Source organism: Sceloporus undulatus, chromosome 1 (genome assembly GCF_019175285.1).
Source record: "Sceloporus undulatus isolate JIND9_A2432 ecotype Alabama chromosome 1, SceUnd_v1.1, whole genome shotgun sequence".
Taxonomy (NCBI): domain Eukaryota; kingdom Metazoa; phylum Chordata; class Lepidosauria; order Squamata; family Phrynosomatidae; genus Sceloporus; species Sceloporus undulatus.
The window spans coordinates 153,298,507-153,308,490 of NC_056522.1; the positions used below are offsets into that span (position 1 = coordinate 153,298,507).

At 45.1% G+C, this 9,984-nt stretch overlaps 1 protein-coding gene across 1 annotated transcript in view; it reads right to left on the reverse strand.

Annotated features, from left to right (window-relative positions):
- Positions 1-4,591, reverse strand: part of SDC1 (syndecan 1) — a 35,189-nt gene extending 30,598 nt beyond the window's left edge. Inside the window, exon 1 of the mRNA XM_042440582.1 lies at positions 4,252-4,591. Coding sequence (XP_042296516.1) covers positions 4,252-4,326 — 75 coding nt within the window. The 5' untranslated portion in view covers positions 4,327-4,591. The remainder of the gene's footprint in view (positions 1-4,251) is intronic.
- Between the last annotated feature and the right edge of the window lie 5,393 nt (positions 4,592-9,984).

Here is a 9,984-nt window from a genome sequence, read left to right on the forward strand (position 1 = left end):
AAAGGTACAGTTTGACACCACTTTAACTGTCAAGTTTGGGATTCTGGGAGTGGCAGAAGTAGGAGATGGGCATTGTTTATTCACTAGTGACATCTGCTGGTTGCAGGGCTCAGGAAAAAGACGACAGTGGTAACATTCAGTCAGTGTGGTATAATGGTTTGAGCACTGGACTACAGATCAGGAGAACAGGGCTTGGCCATGAAAGTCCACCTAGAAAACCTTAGTCAAGTCACACTGTCTCAGCCTCCAACCAAGCTAAAGACAAACACCTCTTTGAACAGATCTTACCAAGAAAACCCTGTGATAGGTTCATCTTAGGGTTGCCATAGTCTGACTTGACTTGAAGACACATGACAATGACAGCAACATTTATTATAAATTCAAAAGTTGGAGTAGTTTAACAATTTACAGACTAATAGCTAATTGTAAGTCTACAACTGTAGCCACCAATTCAGCCCTTCAGATCACAGTTTTAAGCTAAAACATAATTCAAAGAAGGTATCTCCGGATTCACTGAGTATATGCAAACATCCCATACCAGAAGCACCCAAAATTCCTGAAATAATCAATTTAAGAGCTCCAGATGACTTACAACCCCCGCATCCAATTTACAAGCAATACAACTCTACGCACCCTTCTTTGGAAGTACATCCCAATAAAGCTAACATGAAGACAAATAAAGAGTACAAAGTATCCTCAGCATGGCAAGGAGGTAGCAGAAAAGCAAGGACTCAGCAACAGGTATTAAGATGATGATGACAGTGACCAGTTTCAATACTGACATTCAGAGTGAGGCTATAATCATGATAGCCAGAGAAAGAAAGAAACCAAGAGATGTGAAATACTATATAACTTTTCAATCATACAGCATTTCTTCCATTGTGGGGTGACACTGAAAAAACCTGCAGGCAGTTAACAAGCACTTATGCCTTCTTTTGATGACATACTGTGGGACCAAGTTAATCATTGTTTAATTGTCCGAACACCAAGAGTATGCTCTTCAATAGAAAATTATAATCAAGCCAGGAAGCTTTATGTGTCAGTTTAACAGCTTGCACCAGAGCTATTTGATCAAATGTCTTGGAAACAGCAGAAAAAAACACACAACAGAGACAAAATTCTTGCTAGAACAAGCAAAAGTGAAGAAAGACCTGTTCTGCCTCCAAGCAGCTCTGCTTTTTCAACCATTTAAAAACCCTGCCCCTTTTTTTTCCTAATTTGTATCTGCAAAGAGCAGCACATACTTCCAAATCAAAGCCCAGCTTTAAAGATCAAATGTTACACCATGGGCAGCTCTTTCCTGTGATAGCAGCCATGACGACAGTGCATTACCTACTTTCCCCATGCATGCCACATTTCTCAAAGTCAGCAGGTTCTGTGCCTCTGCAGAATAAAGCCAGGACTAGTTCATCTCAGATGGAGCCGACGTGGCACAGCATTGGTCTGAGCACTGGACTCTGCAAACCTGTATTCTAATCCCTGCTGAGCCATGGAAACCTGTTGACCTTAAGCCAGTCACAGGCTCTCAGCCTCAGAAAACCCCACCACAGGGTTGCCGTAAGTTGGAAATGCCTTAAAAGCACACAGAATAACAAAGTTCAGCTCAGGAAGCTAGGGAAAATACATTCCTGCCTTGGGACAGGAAGAACTAACATTATGTCAAAGGGCTAGCAACTGTGGCAGTTTTCAATCAACACCCCCTTTCCCAGCTCATTACCACCAAACAATATATGGGCAAGTTTTACTACTCCCTCGTCAATAAAGTATCACAGGGCACCGCTGTAGACAATCTTTGCACCTACTAGAATGACCTGTGCCCAGAAGTCACCGCAAGGTCCCATGACCTTGTGGAAGGAAACATCCAAGGGTAGCCATGTTGGCTATATAGCAAATCCAGGAACATGAAAAATTCACCAGTGATACCTTTATTGGACCAACCAAAATGCACAAAATACATGTTGCAAACTTTCAAAGTGTCTTAATCAGGCAAGGAGTTAAAAACCAAACAGGAGGGGACAAATATTATGTTAGTCATAGGCCTGCATTTTGCTATTTTTCGTTCTTAGTTCAGATGGTATGGAGGGGTATTGCTGGCCCACGAGAGATACCAGAGGAGCTTCAAACGCTTGCAACATATAGTTAACTGTTTAACAGTTAACTATTTAATTGATGTTTTTAGGGAAGGGTGCGGACTATTGGGATATGAGGTTTTGTATGTATTCTTTTAACTGTAAGCCACTTTGATTTTCATAATGGACAGAGAGGCGAGATATAAATCAAGTTTTATTATTATTTTATTAATGTGTCTGTAATGCCTTTTGGGTGGCCCCATAAAGGTATCACTGGGCCTGAATAGACAGGCCAAAATAAAGCTGCTTTCGGTCACTTTGGAGGTATGCTGTTTAAATGATGCATGTGTCCTAAGAGGCCAGAAGTCACGCCAAAGCCATATTTGAGTCCTAAGGATTGGAGCACAGCTTTGGCGCAGCTTCTGGCCTCTTAAGATGCATGTGTCATTTAAACAGCATACCTCCAAAGTGACCCAAAGCAGCTTTATTTTGGCCTGTCTGTTTGGGCCCACTGTTTGGTGGACTTTAGAGGTTACTGGACACGTGTTCAGGCTTTAGCACAGATCCCAAGCTACATCCATAGCATAGTTAACTATTGCATGGAAGTGGTTCTTAACACAAGGATTTTGCAAGTGTGAAAGGGCACTACTCAGCTATTATCCTTCTCAGGCTTACCCCTCACTACCACCAAAGAAGGATATGGTAAGAAATGGGGGTTTACACACACACACCCAAAAGTAGCACTGGTTACTAGGCGTTGCACAGGGAATGAAGGAAGGGGGACAGGACAACTCCTGGAATTACGCCTGGAGTTTGTAACCTGCTGTTCGACATTAAAAGCCAGGGAAGTGGGAGAGAGAGAAAGGCGTGGAGGGGGGGAAAAACCCTTTGAGGCTGAGGAGAGAAAAATTCTAGTCAGGTTATGAGACTCCATAGTCTGGTTTGAATTAAGCCTTCGTGGGGGGAGAGGGAGCGGGGAGAGCCTGGCCTGGATTCCCCCAGCCAACACAATGGACTAGTATTACTGAACCCCCTCCAACCCCTTAAGAGCCAGAGTGGGGTCCTGGCTTGACTCTGGAGGCTAGGGTTCGAATCCTCCCCTCGGCCGTGGAAAGCCACAAGTGCTTTTTATACTGGAATTGATACTGATGCATACAGTATTGTGTTTCTTCTTCTTCTTTTTGGCTGTGGTAACCTGCCTTGATTCCTTGTGAAAAGGAGGGCTATAAATAAATTGTTATTATGAAGCAAGTCACACTCTCTCAGCCTCAGGGGCAGGCAATGGCAACCCCTCCCTGAACAAATCTTGCCAGGATTAAGGGTCGCCATAAAACGACTCCAAGGCATAACAACAACCACAAAACTACTCAAGGACCATGTGGGAGCAACCCTAGAAGGAAGAGTGAAGGGGGAAAGAGGGGGGGGAACCCCTCAGAAAGGAAGCCAACAGGCTGCCTGCCCCCCCCCAAGCTCTGCCCCCAAAGCACCAGCTGCAACCGCTTTAGAGGCGCAAAGTTGGGGATGGGGGGGAAAGGGGGGCTGAGGAAGGAAAGGAGGGCAGGAGAAGGTCGAAGGGGTGGCATTTCGACCCCCAAAGCAGCCCCCCCCCAAGCCTTTGGGGGAGAGAGGCAAAGAAAGGGCGCCTTTGGGGCTTTCCCACTTCTGCCCTGCTGCGCCACGTGCCACAAGGAGGAGAAGAAGAAGGAGAAAAAGGAGCAGCAGCAGGAGAAGAACCTTCACTTATGTCTCCCTTTCCACCAAAAGGTGGAAACATCAGATCCACTGCTTCCAAAACCAGCCCCTAAAATGCTAAGATAATATGTTACTCTGCTCAAACAAACTAACCAGGAACCAGACTGGCTTAAAAAAGTGCTTGGGAGGGTTGGGACTCCGACTCTGAAAAGCGTGGAGCGGGCTTAGCTATGGAGCCCTACACACACAAAGAGGGGGCGAGTAGTCACACTCTCTCAGCCTCCCCAGGGGGAGGCCAAGGTAATATCAAATCAATACTCTGAACAAACCTTCCCAGGAAGAAAGGGGGAAAACCCCCATGATATTAGGGTCGGAAAGGACTCGAAAGCACCCGAGGATGCTCCTCAAAGCACCTCCTGGGTTGCTCCCCATCTTGGGGCAATCCAGAGGACCCTTTCCAACCAGGAGAGAGAGGAGTGGGGCTACTCACCGCCCAGGCTGCTTGGGAGCCAAAGAGCACCAAGCACAGCAGCAGCATCCCCGCCGTTTTCACCATCTTCCCCATTTCTGAGCCACAAAAGCCGCCTTTTCCAAAGCAAGCCCAAATCTCCGGCGTGCGCTGGCCCTTTCCTCCCTTCCCTTCTGCTTCCTTTGCCTTCCTCTCCTCTCCTTTTGCCTTCCTTTTCCTTCGGCGCCACCAGCCGACTGCTGCCTAAAAGCGCCTTGGAAGAAGAAGAAGAAGAACCAGAAGCCGCCCTCCTCCTCTTCCTCCTCCTTTACGCCAAGGAGAGCCCTCTCTCTCCTCTAAGCAAAACCCCTTTTACCTTCGCCCTGGCTCGCCCCTTTCCCTCCCTCCCTTTCTCCCTCCTTCCTTCTCTCCTTCGGCCCATAAAGAGCCTTTCCTCCTCCTCCTCCTCCTCCTCCTCCTTCTTAGGCCTTCAGGGGCTTTTTCCTCCCTTCTCTTCCAGGACGAGGCTTTCTTTGGTGGAGATGATGCCAGAGTCAGCAACACAAACTCTTCTAGAACATGGCCACAAAAGAGCCTGAAAAGCCCACACACCAAAACAACTTCCTCATCCCTTTCCTCCTGGGGATGCCTTTCTCAAGAGGTGGCACACTGCACTCTGAGGCTGCATCCACACTGGAGAGATAACCCGCGTTGGCACCGCTTTAACTCTTTTTTGGCGCAAGGCTGTGGGCCCCACAACAAACTCCAACTCCCAGAATTCCATAGCCTTGAGCCAAAAAATAGTTAAAGCGGTGCCAAAGCCAGTTTATCTCTCCAGTGTGGATGCAGCCTGAGACCACTGTAACTGCAGTTTGTTGAAGCACCACAGCTTTCTGACAGAGAAGGCTAGATGCCTCACAAAATTACACTTCCCAGAATTCCATAGCATTGAGCCATGGCAGTTAAAGCGGTGTCAAACTGGATTATTTCTGCAGTGTTTTAGACCTTGGGTCCTTTTTTTTGGGGGGGGGGGGGAGTTGGCTGCTTGTTTGCTTCTTTGCCTTTTCACCTGCCTCCAGGTTTAGGGCCAAAACAGACCGCAGAAACAATCCAGTTTGAAACTGCTTTAACTACCCTGGCTCAGTATTAGGAAACTTGGGGAATTGTACTTTGTTGTGGCAGCAGAGCTTTCTAACAGAGAAGGCTAAATGCCTCACAAAATTACAATTTCCCAAACTCCCTAGTTCTGAGACAGAGTAGTTACAGCGGTTTCAAACCGGATTGTTTCTGCAGTCTGTTTTGACCCTTGCTACCTTGAGAGGATTCGGCCTTAATAAGTGACACTATCCCAGGGGGACATTTCCCGCCTTTCAAATTAGCTGGACATTTTTCCCAGTGTTGTGACCCTACTATCATGGTTTCTTAAGAAGGGGTTTGCCCTGGTCTTGCCCAGAGGCTGAGAGATTGTGACTGGCCCAAGGTCACCGTGGGTTTCCATGGCTGAGCAGGGAATCGAACTCAGGTCTCCCAAAGCCCTAGTGCAACAGTCAAGCCATTACACCATGCTGTGCGTGTCACACTGAGGATAAAAAAGGGAGAATATAAGACCAAAAGAGAGAGGCCTGCACCTGGGAACACTGGCAAAAGAAAAAAAGCCAGCTCTATAAATGCATTTCTGTATTATCTATGACATTTTTCTACGTGACACGTTTGTTGTTTCTTGACAAGTTTCTTCAGAGGTGGTCTGCCCTTGCCATAACCTGAGGCTGAGAGAGTGTGACGTGCCCAAGGTCACCCCATGTGTTTACATGGCTGAATCAGGATTCAAACCTCGATCTCTAGAGTTGGAGTTGGACACTGAAACCACTCTACCACACTGGCATGTATGCATTGTACATTTATCAATACAATTTAGAAATCTGTCTGCAAAGGAATCTTACAGCAGCTTTGAGACTACCTGCAAGAAAGAAGTTGGCAGCATGAGGAAATGGACTCAAGTCTAGGAAAACTGTCTAGGAAAGCAAAGAATGACACGGCCTTTGAATTCTATTTATAAATACTGTACTATATAATACAGTGGGGCCTCTTTGGTATCTGCTGGGGTTTGGTCCCAGGATTCCTCTTGGATACCAAAATCTGTGGATGCTCAAGTCCCATTAAATACAGTGCCAACAAGTGGGAATGATGGGTCTGAATCGCATCATTCTGGAGGAGGGGAGACTAATGGCAGAGAGGTGTTTTCCATTCCTCCTCAGTTTTTGGTAGATCCACCATCTCCCCCCCCCCCCCCCCGTGCTGCCTTTGTGCCTTTGTGCTTGTAGTGTGACCTATGGGTGCATGCTTTAAAAAAAATTGATAGAAGATTCGATTTATTGGTTTTGCAACTACTTGCAATTACCCGGGCAATGGGACAGCAGCTCATAGTGAGGCAAGTAGTAGCAAAACCAATTAATTAAATCTTCTATCTATCTAAATATATGGTTCCCATGCCGGGCTGCCTGTATGTCACTGATGACACACAGATGATTGACATGCATTTTGAAGCGGCACAAACTTGTGGGGATGACAATCGTGCCAAAAAAGAAGCGATTACAAGGGGATAATGAAAAGATCTGCTTCCAGAGTGGGAGCAACAGACCTTTTGGAATCGATTTGCCAACACGGAGCGAAGGCGAATCGCAAACCGGTTTAAATGTAAGTGGGAATGAGTTTTAAACGGAGGGGACTGAAAGTATTAGGATTCAGGTCTGAGTAAAGAGGCAACTCTGTTCCTCACCCTCACACCGTGGCCACGCATTTGGATTTCAAAGATTTTTGTTGAATTGGCTCCTTTGTTGTTGGGTGCCTTCAAGGCATTTCCAATTTACAGCAACCCAAAGTGAGGTTTTTTTTGACAGAGGGGGTCTGCCCTTGCTGTCCTCTGAGACTGAGAGAGTGTGACTTGCCCAATGGGTTTCCATGGCTGAACCAGGATTTGAACCTTGGTCTCCAGAATCATAATCCAGTGCTCAAACCACTACTCCACACTGGCTGATTAATCATACATTTTACTATTTTAGGACAGTAACACTTAATGGCACAGAAGTTCAACCCTGCCTTGAATCCTGAAATACATTATGTGTGTTCCAAGCTTTCGAAGCACAACTGAATCCTGAAAGAGATCAAAACACAGTAATTTGGGTTTCATCCACACTGCAGAAATAATCCAGCTTGACACCACTTTAACTGCCATGAGTCAATGCTATGGAATTCTAGGAACTGTTGTTTTGTGAGACATTTAGCCTTCTCTGTCAGAGGGTTCTGGTGTCCCACTAAACTACAATTCCCAGAAAAACATAGCACTGAGCCCTGGCAGTGGAATTGGTATCAAACTGAATTGTTTCTGCAGTGCAAATGCAGCCTTCCTGACAAGCAAGCTTCCCATGTCTTCAGCATCTGCCTGAATATTTATGATTTATTTATTTATTGCTGGAGGGGGGAGTTGAAACCATGAGGAAAAACCTCTTGCCAATTGTCAGGTAGCTTGTTAAGGGCCCAAGAACCAGATCAGAAAGAACCAAAAATAGGAGGGAAATAGAGAGCCTTATATAGATCTATCTCAGGTGGATGCTGAGATGGTAACCTCAGAGGCAAATGTGCAAATTCAGTACACCAAAGGTGTGTTTTATGCAGTTATTGACTTACCGTATCTTGAGAGCTACCATGGGTTGCAGCTCTGTGGAAAGTGTGATATAAATGAATTAAATAAAAATTGATAAAATACAAAGCTATACTTGGTCAAGTTGGAAAGAAATGAGAGAAGAGTAATTGAGTAGGTTCAAAAATGCAAAGCTACGCCAATGCTTTTCAAGACAGTGCCTTGAGGGATGGCTGTTCTTTATTTACACTTTTGTTGTGCTTTAAAATTTACAAAATAGGACCTCTCTTGGACCTAAAAAAATGACCCAAGCGGACCGAAAATAGTGCAGAATTGCCATCTATGCCCCCAGAGGCATTCTTGGAATATTTTGGAGAAATTTTTAAATGAATAGAAAAAATAATATCTGGAGGTCCAAAGCTTCCCCACTTTGGGGAACAGATGAACTGTTATTGTAATCTGATAAGTGTTTTATTTATATTGCAGCCAGTGTATTTCTTGTGATTTTGTCATTTTATTTTCCCTTGAGTACAGTGAGCACAAAAGATATGCAGGGAATGGAAAGATTTCTCCTCTGCAAAAGTGGAACTGAAGTTGGATTTTGCATTTTTACCAGTGTCTCCAAGCAGAAATTCCAGGTGCAGCCGCTGCTTCCAAATCGTGAGGGTTGGGTGCTCAGCACATGTTCTGAGACTCTCTTGCCTTTCTTTCTACTTTGACAAGCCTTCTGTTTTTTAGAGAATAAGACAGCAATGATCTTATTCATCCTAAGAGTATCTATATTCCAAAGGTGAGAAATGTGTGACCCGCCAGATGCTGCTAGGCTGCAACTCTCTTCATCATGGGCCAGAAGAATGGCCGGGAGCTGCAGTGCAACTCTTGACTGACCAGTGAGACTTTTCCTGAAGTCAGCTACAATGTCTTTTTACTTGCCAAACTGAGTAAATGAAGATGGATAGTGTCATCAGAAACTGTTCATTTCAGAGCCAAAGCAGCAGCTTGCAGCACCAGACTAGGAGGCCATCTGGTCCAACTTCCCACCAACAGCCAGTTCAGCTTCTCCAATCAAAACTGACAAGTATGGCACTAAACCCAACAACATTCTCCACATTTTTCATATATGCCAAATCAGCAAGTATTTTGATCACATTCTGATCATCTTCCCCCAGTGTTGCTTGGTATTTCTCTTTCTTTCCTTGTGGAAGGAAAGTCCATGGCCACACTGTACACTGTAACCTTCCCACCAAAGTGGTACCTATTTATCTACTTGCATTTGCATGCTTTCGAACTGCTAGGCTGGCAGAAGCTGGGACTAGTGACGGGAGCTCACCCCATCATGAAGCACTCAGGCCTCGAACGGATCACCAGAATTAGCATCTAAAGTTCTTTAAAAATAGATATATTTGCTCATAATCAGCAAATGTGAAATACAGTAAGTATACAAGAGATTATCCATACTGAGTGAATGAGTGATGCATTTTAAATTTTGAATGGTTGTTGCTAACTTGGTGGGTGACCCCAGTCTGTGGAACTCCCTGCCAAGGCAGGCTAGATTGGGGCCCCTCCATGTTATCCTTGTTGTGTCAAAGATCATTTTATTTAGATTTCTGCAGTATCTGGTTTCTGAATGGGTTTGTTGTTTGTTGTTGTTGTGTCCCCTCGAGTCGTTTCCATCTTATGATGAACCTCAGCCCAAACCTATCATGGCATTTTCTTGGCAAGATTTGTTCAAAGGAGATTTGCCATTGCTTTCCCCTGAGGCTGGGAGAGCGTGACTTGCCCAAGGTCACCCAGTGAGTTTCATGACTGAACTGGTAGGTGCTTCTCAAGTATATGGAATTCTGCTTTAATGTTATTATTCATTTAATTGAGTTTTGATATTATAACATTTTGTATTTTTCTCTGTTGTTGTTGTTTGCCTTCAAATCATTATTTGTCTTCATGCCATTTCTGGATTTTCTTGGCAAGATTGGTTCAGAGGAGATTTGCCATTGCCTTCCCCAGAGGCTGAGAGCATTTGACTTGCCAAAATCTCCCAGTGGGTTTCCATGGCTGAGCTGGAAATCGAATCCTGATCTAGAGTCATAGGGTCTTATCACACGAGGGGTTTTGCAGCACAGATCCAGAGTCACTGCGGG